At 42.4% G+C, this 26,785-nt stretch overlaps 2 protein-coding genes across 6 annotated transcripts in view; both read left to right on the top strand.

Annotated features, from left to right (window-relative positions):
- Nucleotides 1-2,698, top strand: part of LOC133385536 (zinc-regulated GTPase metalloprotein activator 1-like) — a 51,664-nt gene extending 48,966 nt beyond the window's left edge. For 4 of the 5 annotated variants that reach the window (XM_061628782.1, XM_061628791.1, XM_061628801.1 and 1 more), the window contains exons 15-16: nt 798-927; nt 2,462-2,698. In XM_061628782.1, coding sequence (XP_061484766.1) covers nt 798-927; nt 2,462-2,535 — 204 coding nt within the window. In that variant the 3' untranslated portion in view covers nt 2,536-2,698. Of the gene's footprint in view, nt 1-797; nt 928-2,155; nt 2,249-2,461 lie in introns of all 5 variants that reach the window. The other variant, XM_061628773.1, reaches the window with a different exon arrangement.
- Nucleotides 2,699-14,000: 11,302 nt separating this feature from the next.
- Nucleotides 14,001-15,018, top strand: LOC133376728 (forkhead box protein D4-like 1). Its single transcript, XM_061609415.1, is given in 2 exon segments — nt 14,001-14,876; nt 14,878-15,018. Coding segments are annotated over 2 exon segments (1,017 nt in total).
- Nucleotides 15,019-26,785: the final 11,767 nt, after the last annotated feature.

Raw genomic sequence — 26,785 nt, 5'->3', positions numbered from 1 at the left:
ATTAGAGCTTGCAGCATGGCACCTTCCCTCCCATTTGGGTAACATAGGAATCTATGGCCTTTCTGGGAGGAATCTGTGATACAGCTCCTTCCTACATAAGCTTTACCTCTTCTAAACTAGGACAGTGCTGGCATGGGAAGCCAAGTTGTAGACTCCTCCCAATGGCTCCCATGCCATGAAGGTAATCACAGAACAGGCCCTTCTTTACTTGAGGATAGCCTATAGTGTGTTAGGCAGTTGAGAAGAAGATTTTTACATATTTATTACCAGGGCCGCATTATGACTTTCGTGGGCACTAGGCACTTTTGCCTTAGTGGGCCCCTTCCTCCATAATAATATCAATATTAAAATTATTTTTGATATAACTTTAAATACTTAAACATTTTATTTTTTTTCTATTTTAGGCAAAATTTAATAGATTTTCGTGGGCCCAAAAAATTTCATTTTTTTCTGATGTGAGAAAAAAATTAAAAGATTTTCTTCGACCCTAAAAGTTCATTGAAATTGTTAAAGAAACCAAAATACAAGTAAATAACATTATATTATGTAATCACATAAAAGATTATTTAATTTGTATTTAATCAGATATTTATAAAATTGGATCTTTACTCGTATCAGACTTTTTCTGTATTTATTGTTAGTTTAGCATTTCCCCCCAGATCTTTCAAAGTAATTAAGAGATGGAACACCAGAATGTGTTACCTTATTTTTGTGTTGCCTCCATTGTATTTCACACCTCAAATTAAATCTATAGATACTTTCACTTTCCAGTTGCTAATTTATATTCTTTTAATCAGGGACTTGTGTCTATCAAAGACAAGCCTCATCAGGTGATAGTCCAAGGTGTTCATGAGCTGTATGATCTAGAAGAAACCACTGTAAGATGGAAAGAGGATGATAAACGAATAAATAGGTTGGTTGTAATAGGTAAGGGGAATACATGCATGTCATTTGCATATTGTACAAAATCACTGAACAAAGCCAAACAATTCTACAGGAACAAAGACATAATTCATAAAATTGTTTTTGATACAGTACTGTGGAAGATCTGCTAAAAAGCTGAGATTACATTTCTGAAACGCATCTAGATGGTACTTTCAATACTGCTGAGCGTTTATTTTTCTTGGTGTGTGTATGTTTCTCTTTAGCAGTTCTGTAATCTGGATGTATATGTACATTCCTTATGTAAATGATTGTAACTGGCACAGGATCAGTTTCAATCCAATAATCAGTTTGCCACCATAAGAATATTACTATATTACTAAGTAACAATACTATATTACTATTTAGTAAGAATATTAAAGAATATATATCTGTATTTGTTTACGGTGTTTAGGTATAAATAATTGGGGTTGGCAGTTCACTCTTTGTGGCCCAAGCTGCATGTGGCAGAAGAGTGTTTTTAAATGTAGGGTCTGCCCCATTCACATACAAAGCAGGGTGTGAGGGAGGGCCATATAAAAGAGCAAAAGGGGCACATGGGCAAGGGATGCCGAACTCTCCTCCTGCTTATCTCTCTGCACCCTATCCCCTGACATCAGTTTTCCCTCCATGGAGTTCTAAAACTAGAAGTAAGCCTTACTAGGAGAAAAGCACCTGGAAGGAGGGGTTGCTGTGAGGTAAATAGTGAGGGAGGGCCATCACTCCTCAGCTGAATGCCACTTTTGTTCTTATATTGCACCTTCACTTTCTACTTTATATGTGATTTGGGCAGCCCTGTAGCAAAAGACTCGGGTCTGTTATTGTCCACAAGCAATTTTGGCCCAAGATTTTATCATGTACCTCAACCAGTAGCAATTTGTTCATGTTCACGGAAGAGTAGCTTCACTGGTTCTTTGGGTGAGCTTCCTTATTGTGAAGTATGGCAACCCTGGAAGCCAGCATTGCTATCGCCTGAGTAGAGGCAGCTCAGTAAGGCTGTGGGTGAACATCTGCCTTACTCCTGTCAAAATCTAAGTCTGTAACTGAGGTGGTTCCAAGGAACTCACCAGAGAGAGAAATGACTTAGCAGGGCAGAGCACCTTCTGTGCAATTTGCTATCAGTTTGAATGCACCCCAGATGTTGCTGCAGTGCAAGCAGGAAGATGAGGTAGCAGAATGGGCCTTTCCAACTTGAAGCAAAGAGATGGTGAGATTTTTGTCCCCTATTTTATAGGTGCAGCTGTTCACAATCAAAACAAAAGGTGGGATGAGATCTGAGGCATTGCATTGCCTTACCTTGAGGTGGGGAAGAAATTGACCAGAACAGGTTAGAAAAAAATATATGGAGCCATGCTGCTTTTCTGCTAGGACACTTGTCCTATATACCTCCCCCTGTCAAGTTTGAGGGGTATCTGGTTAGCCCATTGTATTAACTGCTTGTCATCTTTCAATAGCACTGACAAATTAGATTCTATTTAATAATGCAAAATTTTGTAATTCTTTAAGAATGTTTTTCTTTTTTGTGTTTTTCTGTCTATAGGTAGAAACTTGGATAAAGATATCCTTAAAGATGCCTTTTTAGCTGCAGTGACAAAGAAAGAGGGAAATGGTTAATGTCATCTTCTGAAGAAAGTACCTTTTCAACACCTCATTTTTTGAAAAGGATCATCCAGAATCCTGGAGCTGTTTTCACCTTTTGTACTGCTGTTAAATTTGGATTCTTCTGCAGTTTAACCCATTTTTATTTTATTTCATTTCATTAAATGAATTTAGTAAACTGGTTCTTCAGGCAATAGAATCTGTGCTTAAATAATGCAGTAGTTATTGTTTGAAATATTAAGAGAGGGCTTTTCCCCCTCCAATCTACTGAGCCACTTCCTTGGTTATAGCATAGATCTAGTGGTCCCCTTTCCAGTTGTGGCAATATCTCTGTTTTCTGTTCATTACTTAAGCCCCTGGGGAAGACACCAGGAAGGGGAGGTAGTCTGTGGAATAGCTGCACTGTCATTTCAACTAAGGGGGAGTTGCAGAGATAGGGTAATATTCAATTAAATGTTTGAGCTAGCAGAAAAACATCAACTAGGGCAAGGGGATTTTCCCCCTCCCCATGCACATGCCCATGTTGTTCCCAAAACTGCTCCAGAGGGTTGGGAAAACACCAGAACAGATTGGGGAGGGGGGAATGTTTGGTTGCACAAAAAATAATCTTTGGGCTGAAAGAATGTTCAACTTACTTTATATTATTATTATTAACAGTAATTAAATGTATATCCTGCCCGTCTTCCCAAAGGAGCCCGGGGTGGCAAACATTAACAAAACAATTTAACAGCAATGAAAAGAAAAGCATTCTAAAAACAGTTAAAAAAAATTCTTCCATGCAGTGATCTCCAGGTTGCCAGAAACAGTCTCCTTCAGCCATCAAATGCCTGGATAAACAGGAATGTTTTCAACTTCCTCCTGAAAGTCAATAGGGTTGGAGACAGATGCACCTAATTGGGGAGGGCAGTTCACAAATGGGAAGCCAACACTGCGAAGGCCCTGTCACAGTCTGCAACCACTGGGCAGCCCCCGGTCACAGTACCACCACCAAGGCCTTGACTGCCAGTGGTAGGGTCCAAGATGGTTAACACTGGGGAATGCATTCTTTCAGATACATGGCTCCTAAACTATTTAGGTCTTTATATGCTAGTATTAACACCTTGAATTGATCTCAGTAGCTTACTGGCAACCAATGCAGCACTTTCAGGACCAGTAACGTATTGCCCCATCAGATTGCCCCACTTACCTGCCTAGCAGCCACATACTACACTGGCTTGCAGCCTCTGAACCATCTTCAAGAGCATCCCCATATATAGTAGATTACAGTAGACTTGGTGCTGTACTGAATATAAACCATTCCACTAGGAATAAAACACACACATTAGTAATTGAACCTCAAGACTAGGGATACTATTCTACAGGAGCTAGACTAAACACCAAACTAGACATTGCACATGTGTTTCTCTGAACAGTGTTTTTGCTTTATTGTCTGTCTACTCAAAATCACCGATAGGTACAGTATGTGTATATTCTAAGCCCACCTCTCTGTAGGAGATCACTCTACAATTAAGGGGGCAGCACTCTATTTCTGACACATCCCTCCAACAAAATTAGTAAGCCTTCTGCTTTTGGAATTGCTATAGTAGGTGAAGGTGGCATGCCTAAAACTGAGAGTGTTTCCAAGAAACAGACATATATCATCCTTTATGCTTAGTGATATTGCTGAAAGTTGGGAGGAGGAAAATTGTTCAAAATGAATGTGCTCAGCTGCAATCCAAACTACATGCCACCCCTACCACATCTCTGTCATACATCCCCTTCATAATAATGGGGCCTGGCATGGCAGTCCTATCAGCAAGGGGGATGAGACTTCTCTGTGAGGCTTCTCTGGAGCTTTGAACAGTGAACTAACATCCTAGGTACCGGAAATTGCAGTTTTTGCAAGAGATCTCCAAGTATCCTGGTGTACTCAGGCTGTAAACACTAGTCATTGGATGAAAGTGTTTCCATTAGCCACACCTGGAGGGGCAACAGGTTGATCTGCCCATCAGTTGTGAAATCTATTTGAAGCTGAATTTAATAAAAATGTACTTAAACTGCTCCCACCAGGTTTTACAGTAAAAAGGGGTGGGGTTTGTCAAATGCCTCTATTGTCAGGAGAAGTTCCCACTGGAACTGGTGGAATAGTCAGCGTGTTTCTACCCTAACATTGTAAGCACCAGTAGGCCTTTCAGAGAGCTTTTCTCCCTTTTGTTGATGACACTGCCACTGTTGTCAGAGCCAGGGCTGAGAAGGGGGAGATGAGATGTTGGCAGTTCTCAGGCAGTAGGGCCATGGAGAAACTCCTATTACTTTTCCCATTGTGTCATCAGGAATGAAACTGTTTCCAAAGTTCAACATTGGATGCAGAAAAGGCTTGGCTATTTTCTGCATCTAAACTCAGCCAGGGGAATTTACTTATCACTACTTTATGTTCTTCGTCTTCATCCCAGGAAGTTCTTCAACAATGGTTTGTCTCAATAGTTGTTTCCTAAAATGGTCCAGGGCCATAGTTTCCCTCATTACCCTTGCTGTCCCAGAATTCCTCTTTGCATCTGGTCCTGTGTTAGGGTGGTGTGTGACTGGCATTTCTTGATCACAGTGAGATAGAACTGAAGGCTGACATTAATACAGCTGTCATAAATATCAAAATCTGTTCTGAAACTAATTATGGGTTTTGTTCTCTTATTAACAGTCACTCTGATTCATTATATTTCTAACTGAAACTCTCTTTACCCTGACCTTCAGCTCCAGAGATGTATGTTTTCAGAACCCACCCTATTCTTGAAATGTGCTTTGATTGAAAGGTACTTTGATTCTTTTTAATATAATATTTTAGATTTTGTAACCCGCCCTAGGACCTATCAGTGAAGGGTGAGCAATAAATATAAATAATAATAATCTCTAGCTAAAATTGTTAATGGTATACAGGGTTGTAGTCACCTAGGGTCTCAGGGGGTCTTAGACCCCTTACTTTTTTGGAAGCCAGGTCCCAGCAGGGTCCCTATGACTCCTGCATCCTATGAGCCAAACAGCATGAAAGGGGAGTTGTTAGGAACTCCTTTCATTCTGATTGGCTCCAGTCAGCAGGAAACAAGGAGGAAGAAAATTAGAAAAATCCTACTTTAGTTCCTACAAAGCCAAGTTGTGGAGAGTGAGAATTTTGCAACTGCAGAAGAAGAGACAGTTAATCCTGATGATAGCATCCCATCTGCATCATCAAGCAGTTTTGGTAGCAGCAGGACATAAACATGTAGACAGTGAATCCAGAAATTCAAGCAATATCTCTGTCAGTGGGAACGGACAGTCAAATAGTGACAGTGACAGTGAAGCAGAAAGCAGTATTCAAGCCTGGCCAGATTATTCTATAATTTTAGAAGGTTGTATAATCTTAGAAGAGGGCATAGCTGTGATTATTATGAAGGGACCCTGCACTTCTGAATTTGCCACTATACTACTGATGGTATAGTGCACGTGCCCATAGTGTTCTATAAGCTAAAAGAACATTGCCCTTTAATTTCTATATCAGGATTTAGATCTTCAGATACTTTTGGATTCTGACTCCCATCAGCCCTAGGCCAGCCAGCATGGCCAATAGTCAGGTATGATGGGAGTAGTAGTCCAACAACTGGAGGGTTGCAGGTTCCCCACTATATCAGCGTCCCATCCTTAGGTCTGTAACACCTATAGATCAAGTGCAAATCCAGCCAGAATGACCGGTCAGTTTTAGAATAAATGCCATCCTCTGAATTTGAAACTTTACCTGCCAATCACTGGTATGTGATGATGGGAAATGCACTTTGTACATGTCCAGGGCCATTTCATCTATCCTTATTTCTTCTGTTCCAGATTTAGTAAAGAAATACTGGCTCTGAGACTCTAGGGCAGAGGTAGCCAACCTGGTGTCTCCAGACTTTGGGACTACAACTCCCATCATCCCTGTCTATTGGCCACGATGGCAGGGACTGATAAGAATTGCAGTCCCCGTTTGGCTTTCCCTGCTCTACTGCATTTTAAAGTTGAAAGGTGCTTAGTTGAGCCAGTGATGAAGCTATATAGGAATTACAATCCACTGTAAATGGCTTCCTTAATACTTATCAAACGTAACAGGACATGTTGCTTTAAAAAACGTGAATATCTGCATGCAAGGATGGATTATAATGGTGCAACAGGAGCAAATACATCAGGACCTATGTCTGCAACGGCCCTCCTTGCCTTTCACTCGTACACCAACTTCTTTCTTGCAGACGAAGGGCGCATCCATCACTGATTTTTGCGTAGCCACTCCCTGCTCCGCCCTGTACTGCGCAAGCATAGGGAAGGAAGCTTCGGTGGAAACCTTCCTCAAGACCGACTGCATCAGCGTGTATGTCTAAGTCCCTGGCGGGCGGGACCCAAGTAATAGCTCCTCTGCCCCCACTTAGAGAGGCAACGTCCTGCCAGGTACAGGTTTCCACGTGGAAATGTGTACACCAACCTCATATTTCCAGACGTTTCTATCGGAGCTTCCACCAGTGATTCATTTACACGCGAACGGGCCTCGTAACCACCCCAGCCCGTATACAGTGCAAATGTTAAAGAAGGAACAAACCTCCCTTGGGATGAATTGCACCAGAGCCTCTGTCTGCAAGGCGCCTTCTTGCCTGCAGCTGACGTTTCACTCTTTGTGTCAGTCCCAGGCGCGCGCCCCCCCCCCCGCAAATAATAGCCTCTCTCACACGCACACCTACAGAGAGACAAGGTCCCGCCGGCGAGTACAGGTTCAAGGTCCCTTTGAAAGGGTTCAAGATCGCGTTGAAATCTGTTCACCAGCCTCATCCCTTCAGGCGTTTCTATCAGTACTTCCACCAGGGATTATTTATTTATGCGACAGCGGGCCGCGCAGAGTCCCTGTCCACCTAAAGAGATTGATTTCCCGCCCTTTTTCTTAAACCGTTTCCCGTTTTTTTTAGTTTGAGTGTAACTTAGGCTTGAAGGCCAAAAATATGGGAAAGTAGGAAAAGTCACATATGCAGTGTGTCCGCTACCAGGCCCTCTCGCCCCATAATTGTCACACAGGTCTGCATACAGGGAGCCATTTTAAGCTCCGTTTCGTCACGTGCGCCCCGCCATAAGTCAGTTCCTCGTGTTAGCTATAGGAGAAGAAGCCGTCTTTTCCAATGGAGCTGTAACAGAATTGACCAGGCAGCGGCCGTTACTGAGTCATTTACACCAAGGGCAAACGAACTGAACATTGTTCCTGTAGCCAAGCATACCTTCAATGTCATGGTCGTACCAGGCTTCCCAGCTTTGCTTTAAACTAGTGGTAGTCGGACTGGCTCTTGTCATCCGCTAGATTTCTGTAGTCGACACTAGTAAGAATAATCTTGTCCATAAACATTTAAGCAGTGTCAGCCACAACTGTCTGTCTGTCTGTCTGATCTGTCTAGCTGTTTGATTTATATTTATTTATTTATTTTATTATACTAGTATACCACCCCATAGCCAAAGCACTCTGGGCGGTTTACAGTAACTAAAAACATTAAAACAAATACAATTTAAAACAGATCTTATAAAAACTAGTTAAAACAATTAAAAAATTTAAACAGTATAAAACACATGCTAAAATGCCTGGGAGAAGAAGAAAGTCTTGACCTAGAGCAGAAAAGATAACAGTGTTGGTACCAGGCGCACCTCATCAAAAAGAATCATTCCATGATTTGGGGACCACCACTGAGAAGGCCCTCTCCCTTGTTGCCATCCTCCAAGCTTCCCTTGGAGTAGGTACCCGCCCTTTCTCTCAGTAGGAGCCCAGGGCGGCAAACAAAAGCACTAAAAACACTTTTAAAACATAAAAACATCTAGACAAAATGAAGCACTTTCTAACCCCCAAGATTGCAATGCAAGCCTTAAGCACATGCTCAAACAAAGCATTGCCCTTGAAAGCAGCTGCTTAAGCGTAATGCAGTTAAAAATAAAATACACAAATTGCGACCTCTGCAACTACTTTTAAATCTCAACAACAACCATACTGGGCAACAACCAGGGAAACGTGTGGAGGACCTAGCGATTCAGCCGTGCCTTCTATGAGAAGGTCGTGACTCTTATCCGCCCCATCCCCCAGAGACTCTCACGTTTTACGTTTTATTACGGAATTGAAGCAAAATATGTGAGCACCCAAAAAGGTACTGTATTCAGATAGCCAGTGAAAGCCATTTTCACACCAAATAAAATTTAAAAGCCAAAGATTCCGAAACAATTTGTCAATATTTTTAAACGAGGTTGCTTTGTTCCTGTGCTTTTAATTATGCGGGGGCCTCTTGCTTGCAAGGTTATTATTGTTGCATCATCATTATGACGCTATTTACGCAATGCATGACTGACATAAATATAAGTCCCTGTTACAGTGCACTTTTAGAGGGCCGGAGAGACAAGAGAGCGAAGGAAGGAGAGAGAGGAGGTAAAAGAGAGACACAAAGGAAAGAGGGTATGGATATGAGTAAATACAAATCACGCGCGTTTAGCCCTCCTATAGGGCACTGTTCTTCAACATTGGGTCGCCGATAGTGTTGGACTGCAACTCCCATCAACCCCAGCCAGCTTAGCCAATGGCTAAGGATGATGGGAGTTGTAGTCCAACAACAACAAAAAATATCTGGGGACCCAACGTCGAAGAATACTGGTCTAGGGGATACCAATGCAATTAACGGGTAAGACAGTATTCTGGTTCAGTACGCTGCGAGGCAATCCAACGTCACAAACATTACAGAGTAAATTTAGTGGTACCGACAATAAAGTTGAATGGGAGAAACACTTAAAACTCGGAAGGCGAACGGGCTAGGATCTCTAACCCGGGGGTGGATCCAGTGGGGAAGTTGTTTTCGGAAAGGTCCTGTTTCCCGCTCCTCTCTGAACAGCTGGCACTGCTCCGCCACTTTGTGTGAGCTCTTACACTAATTTAGCAGGTTGGATTCCTTTGGGGGGAACGTTGGTTGAACGGCAAAGCTTTAACTCGTTATTTTCCACTGCTAGCAGCAGGCGTTTGACTTGCGACGTGATACGTTAATCATGGAAGCGATTCGACATCCCACTTTAGACGTCATAAATGGAAAGTGACGCTCCCCCCTCCAATACATACATACATAGTGTATCGCAAGCGCAGCGTTATTGTACATTCCCAAATAACGTTATATACCTATTCTTAGGCCGCAATCCGAAACATACTTACCGGAGAGCAATCTGCATTGTACACAGGGCCGCTGAGGCACTTGCCTCAGGTAGAGAATTTTAGGTACAGTATTGTGAAAAGGCAGCAAATTGGTATTTATTTAATCTATTGCTTTTGTATTTTTACTGCCAGGGAGTGGCAGATATGCTTGAGATTTTGTGCCTCAGGTGCCAAAATAATTTGGCTGCCCTTGTATACTTTATATATTGGGGGGGGGGGGGTCGAACACCATTCGGTGTTCTGCCTCAGACTTCTGAGCCAAGCATGCATAGGATTAAGTTGCCAGTAGTTTAACTACGGCTGCTATTTCAGAGATTTTAAATATTTCAAAAACAAAAATGTGTTCCTCAAGATTCCAATGTTACTAACACGAAAGCCCTATCAATATGCATAGATACTTGTATTGACAAGCATGTTTGATACTAATATATGTAAATATATACTTCTATGTAATATGCATGTTAATAGCATTATATTAGTTTTTCAGAAAGAGCAATATATATGAATGGAATGGGACAGACAGTTCCTTTGTTGTGAAACAATTTAAAGAAAGAATGTTACTTCGACATGTGCGAAAGAATTTGTCATTTATATTTACTGTTTGTTTAATGTAGTATCTTGCTGTACATATTAATTTTTGAAATTAAAAACATAGCAGCATAATGAACTAAATTATAGAGTAAAATCTTCAATATGTTTCTTGAAGATAAGTTGTTCTTCAGTATATCTCTGCCTGAGAAGAGCTAAATAGAAAAACATATATTTCACAATAGTGAGCAAGCATCACAAAGTGCTGAGGTACCCTATAAATGAGCTGGTTTTATACATATTAATATATCCGTTTAAATTAAAAGTACTTTATTTTCATCATAGGCACCCGATAGAAAGCTGGGCACCAACGTATGGCAGGATTTGTCATAGTACTCTGGCATATAGAGGACTGCCATATTAATTTAACTTGAGGCTGAGTTTCCTAAATTGTAAATAGTAAAAGAGTGAAGTTCCTTTTTTTGCCTTCCTTTTACAAGAACTACTAAGCAATAATAGCATGTGATACTTTACTGTTCGATGCTTATTTATTTTCTCTCCCCCTCTATTTATTTATTTAATTAATTAATTTATATCCCGCTCTTCCTCCCAGCAGGAGCCCAGGGCAGCAAACAAAGCACTAAAACAGTTTAAAACATCATAAAAACAGATCTTAAAATACATTAAAACAAAACAGCATTAAAAACATTTTTTAAAAGTATTATTGCCTCTCTTGTTCACAGGTAGAGCTGGAGGGCAAGATACCTGTGTGTCCTTTCTGTATCTAGCCCCATGTGGAGTGTGAGCTAAATTCACCTAAGAAGGATTACATTTAGTATGGCATACGTAATAAGTGAGCGTGAACTCGCTGTTTCAATTAAATGTGAATTTATTATTTAGACTGTTTTATATTGTTATTTGATTATATTTGGTCTGCTTTGACATCTGTTAAAATGCTATTGAGTGAAGAAGTATGGGGTTTGTTTGTTTGAAAAGGATTGATAAAGAAACCTTTTTTAACCCATGTTTTGTCAGCAGAAAAACACTGTTTCTTTCATTGCTGTTATTTGTAACGTACTGTTCTTTTGTTGTTGCACTTGGGGGGGGGAGAATACACAATGTGATTCTCACATTCAAGTATTTCCCACAATTGTTTTCTTCCTCTTTATACCTGGGTTATTTTCCCAGTTTATTTTTTTCCTATTCCACGAATAAGCCCTATTTATAGCATTTGCTGGAGTGGTGGTGGCCAGCTTGACTTGTTCTCTGGAGAGCTGCAAATGCTTTTTGGTGATGTTAACAGTAGCTGTAAGGGGTCTTTCCCACCCGCATCTATTTTGGTAGCAGGTTTTGCTTTTGTTTGTATTTAGAACTGGAAAACAACCTCATTTTTTTAAAAATAATTTTTATTCAAATTTTTCAAAAGACAAACAAAACAAAGTCAAAAAACATAACAATACAACAACAACAAAATAAAAATAAAATAGTTGACTTCCGATTTGTCGCAGATCAGCTATAAGTATATAATATACATCAAACCTGTCCTTTAATGTATACATACAGGATCACTTTTCTCCATAGGCTGTCTTAGTTAATCGTCAAATCCCAATATTATCATTTTATTTTGATCTTTCAACAAAAAGTCTAAGAGAGGCTTCCATTCCTTAAGAAATGTATCTGTCGATTTTTCTCTAAGTAGACATGTCAATTTATCCATTTCTACTAAGTCCATTAATTTCAATAGCCATTCTTCCGTTGTTGGTGTTGATTCCATTTTCCACTTTTGTGCATATAATAATCTTGCTGCCGTAATCATATATAATATTATTCTTCCATATTTCTTTTCTATTTGTTTATCCATAAAACCCAATAAAAAAAATTCTGGTTTTGACTGAATATTTATCTTTAGAATTTTTTGCATCTTCCTACCTATCTGTGCCCAAAATGATTTTGCCTTTTTACACAGCCACCACATATGATAAAATGATCCTTCTTGTTGTTTACATTTCCAACAAACATTAGAAACATTACTATACATTTTTGACAACTTTTCTGGAGTCATGTACCAACGGTACATCATTTTATAGAAATTTTCTTTAAGATTATAGCATAGTGTAAATCTCAAGCCTTTTTTCCACATATTTTCCCATTGATCCATTTGTATGTTATAACCAAAATTTTTTGCCCACTTTACCATACACTCTTTTACTTGTTCTTCCTCCATATCCATTTTCAGTAAGAGTTTATACATTTTCGCAATTATATTTTCATCATTTGTACACAATCCTATTTCAAAATCAGATTTACTTATTTCAAACCCATACATTTTCTTGTCCATTTTATATCTTTCTAACAACTGTAAATAGGCAAACCATTGAAAACTATATCCTTCCTTTGTCAGTTGTTCTCTCTCTTTCATTATATATTCTCCATGTACATTTTCTAATAGTTCTTGATAAGTTAACCATTTCTCTTTTCCAGCCATTTCTCTTCTGTAAAACGCTTCTTGACTTGAGACACATAATGGTATTTTCGAATAAAACCTTGGTTTATATCTATTCCATATTTTCAACAGAGGACGTCTTATAAAATGATTGTTAAAGTCTACATTTACTTTTACTTTGTCATACCATAGATATCCATGCCATCCCCACTTCAAATTATGGCCCTCCAACTCCAATAGTCTTTTATTCCTCAATAAGATCCATTCCTTTATCCAGACTAGACAGCAGGCAGCAAAATAAAGTCTCAGATTTGGTAATCCTAGTCCTCCTCTTTCTTTGGCATCTTGTAGTAGTTTAAATTTACCTCTTGGTTTTTTTCCTTGCCATACAAATTTAGAGATATCTTTTTGCCATTGTTTAAAAGGTAAATCAGAGGATATTACAGGTATTGTTTGAAACAATGGGTAGAATATCTGTGATAAAAATGAATGTATTACCGAGAATGATGTTTTTGTTTCAAAGAAAACAACCTCATTTTGATTTGGGACTACAAAACGCAGTCCTCTCTGCCCCTGGTTTGCGATAGTGTAAGAAGCTCTGTTTTTAAACTACCGGGCTCTAAATAGACATCGCTTCAGTCAAAGGAACTCCTATCCTTCCAAAAGATAATTCCCGGAATTAAGCAGCCTTCTGCCTGCGTTGCCGAGGCAGCTGCGCGCCTAGAGAGCCTCCATATTCCACGCTCGTCCTAGTCCAACTTAAACTGGCGGGATGCTCTATTCATAGAAAAAGGGACATGCATCTGCAACCACCCGGGCCATAATGATGACCAGATGATCACGCCAGACATCTGGACCGGGTCACTATGTTGGAGGAGAGATGGGAACCTGCATATGTTGCACCGTTAACCGTGGGGCATCTTTCATCGATCCGTACTCCCAGCTGCCTATTGCTGCATGTGATTTTTTTAAGGTAAGTTCAGAACCTCGCTAAAAGAGAGAGAGAGAGAAACGGTGTATCCTTTGATTTGACAATCTCATACCAAGCAGATAAATGGTTTTCCAAACAGTGTTCTCCAGCTGCTGATCCCCACCCATACTCCCACTGTCCCCCTACAGTGATCATGTCTTGCCCATTTAGGCTGCAGCCAATGGGCAGTAGGGAAGTGTGTCCCCCCCCTCCCCCTTTCAGTGCGCGCAGGGCAATAAAAGTCCGGCTGGGCCTCCTGCGCAGAGCAGAGTGAGGGAGACGAGATTGCAGCGGTGCCGACTCCTCCTCTCCCACTGAGCCTTCGTGGCCGGTTGCGCTGGGCTTTGCTCCTTATGAGCCCGCCCAGCGAGGAGGCAGCTTTCGACCAGCTCCGAGCCTCGGGTTCAGATGGGCAGGAAGACGAGGAAGAGGTCGACGTCTTGGGCGAAGGCAGCCGGGGATACCTCCGTCGGCGGAAGGAGCCCGAGAGCCGTGCCAGGACGAGCGAGGCCAAAGGAGTGGCTAGCGGGCAGGCGCTTGGCGGGGCTGCAACTGCCGCAGCAGCAACAGCGGCGAAGGGGCTGGCCAAGCCTCCCTACTCGTACATCGCGCTGATCACCATGGCCATCCTGCAGAGCCCGCAGCAAAAGCTGCCACTGAGCGGGATCTGCGCCTTCATCCGCGGGCGCTTCCCTTACTACCGCGAGCGCTTCCCCGCCTGGCAGAATTCCATCCGCCACAACCTCTCGCTCAACGACTGCTTCGTCAAGGTGCCCCGCGAGCCCGGCAGCCCGGGCAAAGGCAGCTACTGGAGCCTCCACCCGGCCTCGCAGGGCATGTTTCACAACGGCAGCTTCCTCCGGCGAAGAAAGCGCTTCAAGAGGCCTCCGCGCCCTTTGCCCTCGGCCCCTGCCACCGGGATCCTGCTCTTCCCGCCTCTGCCTCCGCCTCCTTGCACCCTAATCCACCCAGCAGCTGGGTCCCTGCCTGCCTACGCGCTGCCCCAGGCGGGAAGGACGGAGGCCGAGTCCTCCTCGCAGGCGGGGAAGCGGCACAAGGTTGCAGAGCAAGAAAAGGGACCCTGCGGAGAGATCGGTCTGTGCGACGGCACCAGCAGGTGCTCCTTCAGCATCGAGAGCATTATGATGGGCCCAAAAACTCCCGCCGCCCTACAATTAAGCTCGCTGATTCCGCCCCCGTTAGCCACCACGTGGAGTCGCTGCCCAGCTTTTGCTTCCCCGCCCTCAGCGCTTCTTCTCCCCCTCGAGGAGGACCTTGCTGGAGTCTAAGACCAGCCGCAGCTCCACAGCGCTTCTCGCAGGACACTCAGAGTTGATCCCCATCGCAGGAGGAAGCACAACTGCCTTCTAAGTCCAAGTGTTAGTTCTCTCCAGCTCCGCCTCGGACGCGAGCCCTACTGACTGTTGCAAACGGTGCCGGCTCTGATATGAGCCCTTCGTGTAGCGCCTTGGGTAGCCCCCGCACAGACCTCACACAAACTGATGTGCCGGTACATCCCCATTTCTCCCGGTCCACTCCACGCTGCGGTTTAGTGGCGATTTCTCTTGGATGAAGTGTTTTCGGTGCCAAAGGCAATCTAGCGCTTCTTGGTTAATGCAGATCTAGTGCTTTTTGCAGATCCTTATAATTTGGACCGTTTGCATGAGGTTTTTGCCAGTGAGAGTGCATTCAGCTGCTATTGCCTTTAAGTCCCGATTAAATCAATGCACTAAAAACCCAAATTTGCTTTGAAAATCGGCACCCACTTCGGTGCGCACCTACTGTGTATTAGTTTTTCTTCACTGTTTTTTAGATCCTCCCTTACTCTGCCCTTTGCACTGCCTATGGGTGTTGTTTTATTTCCCTTTCTCCGCCCCCCTACACTGTCTATGGACATCATTTTGTTCTCTAGCCTTCCTTTCCCCCCAGCAAGTTCCCTCCCTCAGTTCTTTAAACCAGCTATGTGCTCCTTTTACTCACAGTTTTACTTTTCTAGCTGGGCAGGGGCAGTGAGGGGCACTGCCACTCTCCCCTGCACCTCTCTCTGCCGGGGGAAGGAGGAGGAGCCGCTTCGCTCTGCGCCAGTTTGTGGGGAAGAGACCAGGTGGGTATTTAGGGCTGGTGCTCGGGCGGGTGAGCAGCCCCTCCTCCCCTTCCCTTTGAAGCAGTGACGGTGGTGACAGGGAGCAGTCCTGCCAGCCAGCAAAGGCTGCCTCCCCTACAGCCAATGTAAAAGCTGCCCACGACCGAGGAGGAGGGAAGAGATGCAGCCCAGAGAGCAGGACTTTTCGCGGGATGTGCCAGGGTGGCCCTGCTTGGTTTTCTGGAGGGGAAGGGGGGGTCAATTCGAACCCCCATCTAACACTTTCTGGCCGGCCAGACGCAGCTATCTCATTCACAAAGAGGTTGTGTGCGCACACACAAACACAAAAATATACACACTGCACACTATAAACATTTCATCCCTTCACAAAAAAGGGCTTTGTCTAGACTAGGAAATGAAACTGACAACTAAAAAAAAGTAATTTGGTGTCAGTTGCACTCCCCCCCACTGTCTCCAGGCTTAGCGTGAAATTGACAAAAAACCCTCTACTTCTCCATCAGTGATGGGGATGTTCCGGAGGGAGTTAACATTTAAATTGGGGGTGGGGCCACAAGGAAACAGCAATACTAATAAACGCGAACGTGTGTGAACAACAGCAAATTGGAAGGTAGGGAGGACAGACGTGTGTGAACTGTGGAACTCTATCGCGAAAGGAAAAGCTTCAAATTCAATATGGATCTTAGTTTCCATGTGAACCTGGCTGTACCGTTACCGTTATATATACACTTTTTGGGAATAGTTATGATGTGTCACAAGGTTGTTGTTGATTTTGCTGCTTACTAATAGGGCTACTCATCTGGTTGATGTTCTAAGGAGTCTACCATCATCCTTTGTGGGAGAAATTAATCAAAAGGGTTGTTGATGGTTATTAATGGTGGAAACAAAATTTAGAATCACCCCATATCAGTCTACCAAAGATATTAAAACGTGGAATAGATGTTACTTATATCTTCGTGTTTTTTCTCAAAATATTTATTAATCTAAACAGAAAGTCCAGCTGAGTATTTATTTCATGTTGCAGCTGTTCTGATTTGTTGTAATGCACTGTTGAAGTGAAGTCTTGTTTGGAGCTCAAATAAAACAATATGATATAGATACATACATATCTTTCTGTCTGACTTTTAATGCAAATTCATTTATTGGACTGGGATTGAATTCATTTATTTATTGGTTGGTGCTGCCCATAAATCCCACCTAATTGGTTAAAATCATTTTTTAAAAGAATAAATAAAAGTTTTCCTTGATGGTGGTTGATCACTCTGGTATGAAGCTGTGGGATGGGTGGAAGTCCAACAGCAATGTGGAGGTCACTGGTGAAACCTTCCCAGGCCTTTCTCTATAGCTTTTCCCGTGTATTCCCCCCCCCCCGCTCAGTTTACATTCAGTGTCAGAGCTCAGCCATAGGGGAACAGGCTGTGGAGATGTAAGCTATGGCAGGCTATGAGTTTAATACATCTATATCCCTCTTTTGTTCTAAAAATTGTGCTCCCGTCCTGCATTACACGTTATTGTGGGAGATCTGAGTTTAGATAGAAGAATTGCTGTCACCTCTAGTTTTGCTCTAAAACCATATTTATACATAATGCAGAGAAATATGTTGGATTAAGATGGTAGAATACACCTGCAGCTGAAGTTCATATTTTACATATTCTACCCATATAAACCTCCCTGAATGTAGTAAAATAGCAGATCAGAGAGAAGAAGCTACATTAAACTTTTTAATTTTTTTATATACACAAATTCACTGCATAGAGGATTTTTTTTACATGGGGAGGATTCAGAAATGCAACCCCCACTTACAGTCCAAGTATTATATAGTTTTATTATTTATTTATTTATATGAATATTAATTTATCACCCTTCACCTTATAGTCACAGGGTGGTGTATAGAAATATAACATGTACAAACTTAATAAAAGCTAGACCAAATTAAAATTACAACATCATAAAACAACAGAACAATAGGGGAAACTCATCAAATTCATTCAAACTATCCTGCCCGCCCATCCAATACGACCAAAAGCTTGGATTGTATTGATTGATTTTATTGTACACCACCACGGCATTATCATGAGTTGGTGGTTTACACATATTATTACAAATAAATATAAGTACTGTAGTCCAGAATTTTGCTACCTCATTGTCCAGAATTGGCTTTCATTCTCTGGGCACATCCTCAGCCCATCTCTGTTTCTCAGCCATGGTTCACATTCTGGGCAGTACTGCAATAATATAGAGTTGTGGCATGAGCCTCTTTTTCACCATACAGATGGCCCTAAGTGTAAATTAGATCCTCTGTATCACGGTGCAGTTGTGTGGAAGCCAAGTTCACAAAATCTTTCCCATTGTTGTTGTTGTTACTGAAGGAGAAATGAACTGGACATTTGTGAAAAACCATCAAGAGACTAATGTAATAATAATTAGCAAGCTCTTGCAAGGGCCCCCATTGCTGGCTGTGCCTTTTCCTGACTTCTTATCTCCAAGTGTCACAATTACTTACCAGACCCAGATTATGCTTGGGATCTACTGGGAGTGAACCATCTCTCTTCTGTTGCCATTACCCTTGATTCCTACCTTCTTTTCAGAATCATAGGAGCTCCAAGAATTATTCCACCTATTCCACCCACCACAAACCAGGGTCTTTATAAGACTTGGCATTACCATAACAATCCTCCTCCTTCCTTGTCTGCAATTGCCAACTGGGGGCAACTGGGCTCCTTGGGACTATGCAGCTTGCCCACGGCTGCACAGGTGGCAGGGCACGTACCCCTGAGCCTCTCACTGTGGGGGTGATCTTTAGCTGGCCCTTGACACCCAGGAGACACAAGCGGGGATTTGAACTCACAGACTCTGGACTCCCAGCCAGGCTGTCTTCCCCACTGTGCTATACCAGCTATCTAACCAGCTATATATCCATCTTAATTTAAACATATAAGTTGATATAAGCCATCCAGATAGGGCCACACAAGACTGCCATTTACAAGAAATATAAATGGGTCTTAACCCATATCATGTTACTGGTACCTGTCTCTTCTACTGAATCACCTCCCATATGCTGTTATCTCTGTGTTATCACCAGTGTGCCAATATCTCACCCATTTTAACCTTTACCATGTTACTGGTACTTCCTGTCTCTTCTACTAAGTCACCTCTCTAATATGTCATTATCTCTCCATTAGTTCTGACCTAGGCTTCATGAACAGTCTCAGCCTCTACTTTAGCCTTGGTAAAGTCTGAAGGATGGGGGGGGGGGACATTCAGCATCCCTTTAGCCTCGGATCCAGCTTCTTCTGGTCCCTAATACTATGCTTCGAACACTGAGTCATCATCTCAAATATAGCACAAGTACCTCCACAGACATCAACATGGGAGGCCAGAATGCTGTCCCAGCTACAGAAGACTTCAAGGTATATGCAGAACATATATCTGAGGCTAAAGATCAAAGCCCTAGGGATCCATTATTTCAACTGATTTACAAGGATGTTGCTATCCCTATCATCATCCCCATTGTACCAGCTTTGTTATAAATTGTGAAGAAGTTGTGGGATTAACTATTGTTTAAGGTGACCACGAGATCTTGGAAAAGTTACTTTTTTGAACTACAACTCCCATCACCCCCAGCCAGCATGGCCACTGGATTGGGCTGATGGGAGTTGTAGTTCAAAGAAGTAACTTTTCCAAGCTCTGGTGACCACCTTGAGGAGGCTCTAACATCCAACAGGACAATTGCTCCTTGTTTAAACACCTGACTCCACACTCAATAATCGTGAAAGCCTCTCATGGTAAGGCACAACAGAAAGCTCACTCACTCATGACAGCAGGTCAGGACAGGCTACAAGGTTGATGTAATGGGTTGAAAGTTTTATTCTACTGCCACCCTCTCATTTGAATTGCAAATTACCAGGCTTGTATGTCCTGGAATTAGCATTTTCACAAGTAAAGGCCTTCTTCCATCACCTACCGGATGACAAGAAATAGTTCTTATGAGTTGTCCAGCACAAGGCCTATCACCTTATAAAGGAACATATACATACATCCCATTATATAGCAGACTGTAGTTTTAAAGCCATGGCAGGTTTTGGTGCCCTCCAGCATCACTCCTGGCTTCACTAGTCAGGATACACCCCAGAGGCCCATTCCCCCATCAGAGAGCTCCCTTTTGACAGTGAAGTGATGGTGATGGCATTTTTAGTGTTAAAACCGATGACACTCTTGACAGGGTATGTAAGCTCTAAACAATAATGCACAACAGTTCTACCATCACTGGCAGAGAGGATCTTTGCAGTTTTAGCTTCATAAAAGTACAGCCATCTCATCAGTCCACTTCACTTTGGACATGGAACTGTTTTCTTGCCATGAAGCCTCTGATATTCAGTTGCTCCAAGGCATCCAGAGTCTTTGAGCATCAGCTTTGATTTTTCCTGTACCCCCACCCATGAACTACAATAGGGGAAGGGTTGTAGCTCAGTGGTAGTGTATCTTGAATGCAGAAGATTCCAGATTCAATCCCTGGCATCTCCAGGTAAGTCTGGGAACATTGCTGCTTGGAACATGCATGGCATTGAAGACATGTCACTGAATGCAAATGGGCTGGGATACAATTCCTCCACCAGACTAACAACAGAAAGAGTGCCTGGCTGGCTAAAGGTGAGGCAGTGGTGGGCAGAGTGACCCCTGGATCTCAACATTATCTTGCATTGAATCATTTTAACTTGTCTCTCTCTGTTGTTGGATGCCAAACAGGACAGAGAGATATCTGAATCCAAGGATTTGTCAGCTTTTTTCTCAAATGAACCTGGCTTAGACTTATCTGAAGGAAGATGGTGAATAGAAGCAACCTGCCCAAACAGATCCTGCTGGACATGTTGACTCCGGTCTCTTCATGGCACCTAGCTTGCAACAGCTATTTGGCTTGCTCACAGTGATGGGATATGTGAAGGGGGGGATACCTCCTTACAATGTTAAACAGCACTATCCAAGACTAGACTGGAATACTTTCTCTGTAGGATAAAGAGGAACTTAATAAAGAGTGCTTGTAGTGAAAAGAGTTTGGGTTTCTGGGAAACTTAGCTGGGTGAAGAGGACACTTGGATTGTTGAGAGGCACAACATGACACAAACTTGAATACGCCAATTTATAGGTACAGAGCCAAATTTTGATCTCAGAGCACATTCAGATGCTGGGTGGTTGGCTAGGATCTCACCAGCATTGTGCTTTGAAGCACATCCAGCAGTCCTGAAAGCAAATGGCTTAAAAGGTTAAAAGGGGGGAAAGGGCGGAAGATCTGTGCTCCAACGAAAAGAACTGGGACTCAGGCCCCCTCCTAAGAACACCCCTAATGTGTGCACTATGACAATGGTTCCCGTATATATTCTGACCAGGGATGTATTCCCATGCAGCCCTCCACAACTGTAGTTGCCAATGCCACTTCTCATCAAGGTTGGGGAGTTCACTATGGAGGGCTCATCAGCAATGCTATATGATCTCAGGTGAAATACTGAATCCACCTAAATACCCTTGAGTTACCTGCAGTTATAAAATCTTCCGCACATTAAAGATCTTCCTGCAGGACCAGGCTACCAGGCGGCCACTGACAACTTTCTGGCCCTCACATCTGCCCTCTGGAATTAGTGCATATCTATTGGCAGCATTTCTCTGGCAGTTCACCTTGCAGGAGATGACAACAACTTAGTAGAGAACTCAGATGGGACACTGCTTCCATGAATGGACCTTAGCTGACTGGGCCAGGGTCCAACATCAATTTCATCTCTGGAAAACACCCAGACATTTTTGCCATCTTTACAGACAGACAGTGCTTATCGATTTGCAGTCAGGTGAGGGTGGATAGAGGGGTGCTGGGGGGCACTTTCCTCTTCAGATGGGACAAACATATCTCCATGTTCTCTCCATTCCCACTTATAATGCAGATGATAAAAAAGATAGGATGAACTGCATTCTCATCACCCTGTGGTGGCCAAGACAACTGTGGCTCATGGCCCCCCTCCTGATTTCCTGATGGGATTTTTCTGTCTACTTGAAAATAGTGGACCTTCTCCATCAAGATCAGATTCTCCATCCTGATGCCCTTAGCTTGAAGCTAAGGATCTGAAAAAGTAAATTCCACCCTGTTTTCTGGATGAGGTAATGTAAGTCCTGGAAGCAGTACACAGATCATCACTGAGGGCCCCCTCATTGGCAAGGTGGTTTCATTTTTTAAAGTATGCAACAGAAAACATGTTTGACATTGTTTTCACTGTCTGATATTCTATGCTTCCTGCTCTCACTCCAGTTGGACAATTTATCTATCCCTTTACTGGAAGTTTATTTTGTGGCTATCTCCACTTTTGTCTGTTACCCAGTTCTGGCACTGAACTTGTAGCTCCAACAGAGCAGTCGCTTCAGCAGTGGCTAAGTTCAGACTGAGAGCGTATATAAAACTGGAGGCTCCACCCCTTCCTGGTTCTCAGCCAGACCTTGATCTGGCCAGATGCTTACATGACCTTCCTTGTCCTCCTGGGTATGCAGCTAGTCAGGCACTTCGATGGTAACCCTGAAGCTCCTACTTGGTGTACTGTTTCCTCTGCTCCTGTAGCCTTGGGGATGATGATGGGGGAGGGTGCAAGAACTTACCAGAAAACAGGCAACTGGTGTGGAGACCTCTAGCCCTGTGGCTGGAATGTCTGGGTCTGAAGGCTCCTCAGGGTTAGTGGCAGTGGGGGGTGCTGCTGCTGCTGGGAAGCCTGATTCCCCACTTTTCCTCTGATGAGACCCCAGATCTGGGTAGAGCTGGACTCACTGTTTTTTGCACCCCTTGGTTGCAAAGATTGTGAGTTTGTTAAACTTTTATCCTCCACTTTCCTAGCATCTCTGTTGTTTTGCTAATTCCTTCGAACTGTTGGACACCTGTGACCACCTCTTTTTCAATGTTGCCTTTGTGTTAGTAATTACCTCTATGAGATGGGCAAGCAAACTCTGTGCTCTTGTTTCTGATCTGTCCTATTTAGCTCTTAATAATGCAGTGTTCAAGCTAGACATTGTTTCTGCTGAAGATGGTTTCAGCATTCCAGCTGAACACCGCATTGTCCTTCCAGTGTTCTGCCAGAACCTGTCATCAGATCTGGAGTACCTATTGCATGTGCTGGATATGTGCTGAGCTCTAGTGTTTTACACTGATAGAACGACTGAGTTCTGCCTCAGGCACTAGGAAACTTATTTCCATGTAGCACCTTGTTAAGAGACAACTATGTGAACTGTCCCTGAATCATAAATTATGGATATGCAGATTACACAGTGGGGAGGAGAGCCTGGCTGGGAGTCCAGAGTCTGTGTCTCCTGGGTGTCAAGTGCCAGCTAAAGATCACCCCCACAGTAAGTGGCTCAGGGGTTACATGCCCGGCCACCTGTGCAGCCGTGGACAAGCTGCGTAGTCCCAAGGAGCCCAGTTGCCCCCCAGTTGGCAGTTGCAGACAAGGAAGGGGCTGGCTTGTGCAGCTGTGGCAAGCTGAACAGGCCCTAGCCATCTGGGGAGGACTAGCCTCAGAGGGAGGCAATGGTAAACCCCCTCTGAATACCACTTACCGTGAAATCCCTATTGATAGGGTCGCCATAAATTGGGATTAACTTGAAGGTAGTCCATTTCCATTTTTTTCAGATTACAATCAGTGATACACATCATTTTGAGATATTAGGTGGACCTGTGTTTATCACACATGTTCTCCAGACCCTACAAATCCATGTATCCAGTATTTTTTTTTAAAAAAAATTATTCCTGTTATACCTGAGGCTATCTCCAGTATGAATATGCTAGCTGCTCAAGTGCATAGAAGATGGAATAGTTAACTACTTTCAGCTAGAAATAGAAAAATAAGTTATGTGCCAATTTAGCAAATATAGCAAATTCTAATTTGCACAGAAGCAAAAAAAAAAAGTTCCATTGTATGCGCTACACCCTTTACAAGATTTTGGAACAGCTTCCTTTGAGCTAGTTTGAGTGCTGGCATGATTTCTTAAGTGGAAAGAAATCCCACAGTGAGAATGTGTTTGGACGGCAGAAGAGAACTGATTTATATCAGCCACTAAGAAGTGTGTTATTTACAGCATTTAAAAATACAACCCTGCTGCCTAAGCAGTGAAGAAAACAAGTACTGTATCAGAGAACACTGCCCCCAAGTGGAAACATGAATAATATCTCCAAAGATTTAGAGTCAAGGATCCTGAATGAACAAAAATGCTTTCTTTTGAATTTGGGAGAAATCCGCTTTTTCGTTACTTTACTTCAAAAAAAGGTGTGCTTTCTTGTAAGTAGAGAAGTGAATGTTTATTGCTGCAGACTGACAGTAGAAACTCAGCATCTTGGAAAGAGCAGACTCTAGTCTAGGTGCTCTTAAAAGGCAAAGGGGTAGTAACAATAACTTCAGTTCAGGATCAAGACTCTGGTGTCCAAGATCAGTAGCAAGGATTTCAAGACTGCTCGAGAGCTGTGAAGTTGTTCCCTGCCTACCTGCCAAACATTTAATCAGATGTGGAGAATGCCCAGATATTAACAAGTCAAAAGGGCTCTGCTCCACTGTCTCACCTACCCTTCAGTTCTCTTCCTCAAGTGCTTCCCACACCTGGACTAAATCAGAGTACTCAGAGGAGATGGTGACAACCTCTTACTTTCAATGAAACTGAGCTGTTTGCTTGCTGTAAAACACATATGAACCAGCTGCAATGGACATGTACCTCTTCAAAAGCTCTGTTGCATGAATGAATAAATGAATTGCAACAGTGAACAATTCCCAGTTTGAAAATGGCATTTAAAAAAAAAAAATCTCTCATGCAATTGCAATAAATTAATATTTCAAGCCCTGGTTAATTTTAAAACCTGCAAATTTGAGAAGGATGGGTCAGACAACACCCTCACAATGTCTGTGATTGTGTCAGTTACCTCTTCCCCTGAACCACTGCCATCTATATGTTTGGCATTAGAAAGGGCCCTTTGTATTGTGAGAAAATAATGTTCATTTCTCGCTCTGGCCCAAAACAAGACGCTAACAGCAGTTCAGGATAAAACTTAAAAAATAATTTATTAAAAAATAAGCAGCACTCACACCAGCAAATCAGAGTGAGTGCAGTCGACCCAGACTGTCTTGTTCCCCCGATATTTATACCCCTCAGTAAACAACTTACAGGAAGCTTACAGTAGGAACTCCATATATGGTAATATTACAGTGTGTTACATTGAACTAGTTCCACCAGTGTATTCCCTGAGTCATGCTTCCGGCCATAGTACATGAACAGCTTATATTACTAAGATGGCGGATATAGACATCCGTTGTAAGATGGTGGTGCTTAATCAAAACAGTAGATAACTCTCAAGGATGACCCTCAAGGAGGGGCTTTAGTGTGTCAGAGGAATTAACCCTTAACAGTATGTATATCGCTATACGTGTATAGAGCTCCTCCATGCAATGGAGGTTTCTGATTGTCCCAGGATACCCCGCTTGTGTGGAAGAGGTCTTTGTGTTGGAGAATTTTCTTTTGCTGGGGGTCCTTGAATAAATTTGAAGACACAGGTTTGAAGCAAAAAGGTAGGCCATATGCCGGGTCAGCCCCTCAGAAACATCCAGGAGAGACTGCACTGAGGCAGTGTGTGCAAGCTCTTTTATACAGTACAGTTACAGCATGTGACAATGATTTCACCAATCTTATGAGTTCCTGCCCACCCAACATCACAGTTCCTCTTTTCTACAATCGTTCCAAACCAATCAGAAAGTATTAGCTAACTCAGTGGTGATTCCAAACTCCTGTCCACCTTGTTAATATCTCCATTGTCTTACTGTCTTTTCAAGACTAATGAATTTTGGTTCTAGTTGGAACAGTTACTACTATGAATATGTTTTCAAGCATACCAGTACATTCCATATGCCATTGTTGCATTGTTTCTGATCAGTCAGGCTGACCCAGGTACATCTGGAAATATTTTGGACAAGTTCTTTGAGTTAAGTTTGGGAACTTAACTCAGGGTGTTTTGTGAATGTATGAGCACCCCCAGTTCTATTCCTTTGCCATAGGGGTTCTTATGTTCTTATACTTTCTCAGAAATCCCATTTCCTTACTTATAAAATACCTAGCTCAAGAGAGGGGATTATATATAAAACACTTGAGCTCATTTTGAAACCACACAGATGAAAGGAAAAGACTGGTTAACTCTGGCTAACTAGCATTTTTCAGCCTCTGAGATATAGAGGCAGGCAAGTAGGCCACCCCAGATGTCCCCTTTTCTTTTTGAAAACACACTTATAAAGTTGTAAATTTAATACACTGGATTGTTTTAAAATCATTATTAAAATCTTTCTATTACTCTTTATTAAAACATTTGATTATGCTATAAAACTTTTCTCCTTTAGATGGCATTCAAGAATCAAACTTCGGCAATCACAGCTTTTTCTCACAATTTATACACTCCTTGATTCCGAACAATAAAGTAATTAATTTTCTGCATCGGATCTTGGCAAAAAAACAGAGGTCTCTGTGACCGCTGCTGTTTTACAACAGGTTTTTCTTTCTTTCAGATCTGAATTAAATGCTAAGATTCAGGATTCTCTATAAGCATGAATCTCAGGGCCCCAATAGACCTGAAGTTCAATATTTAACTCCTTATGATTATAAAAGAAATGTCCCATCCTAATGTCTATGATTATATATGTGTGGATATATAGAATTCCCCATTATTTGTGTGTATATTGGTATACACACAATCTCCAATATAAAACTCTAAGTACTCAGACCTGTGGGACAAGACTTTCTCTGTATTTTGCTAGTATAGGAGGCCCTTCTTAGGCTTTCTTTGATGGCTTCCTAGTGTCAGGCAAAAACCTACCCATTTAGGCTTTTGGCCTACTAGATTGATCTGGTGTTGACTGCTATTTTTAGTTAAGGTGGCTGTTTTCATTATCCTCTTTTTATTTGCTTGTTTATACATTTTGATGGTTCTTTTTGCTGTATTTTATTGGATTTGTACGTTTTATCACTGAGAGCTATCTTGGGCGC

Source organism: Rhineura floridana, chromosome 1 (assembly GCF_030035675.1).
Source record: "Rhineura floridana isolate rRhiFlo1 chromosome 1, rRhiFlo1.hap2, whole genome shotgun sequence".
NCBI classification, from domain to species: Eukaryota; Metazoa; Chordata; class Lepidosauria; order Squamata; family Rhineuridae; genus Rhineura; species Rhineura floridana.
Note: the sequence above shows the minus strand (reverse complement) of the source record. Positions and strands in the feature narration are given on the sequence as shown.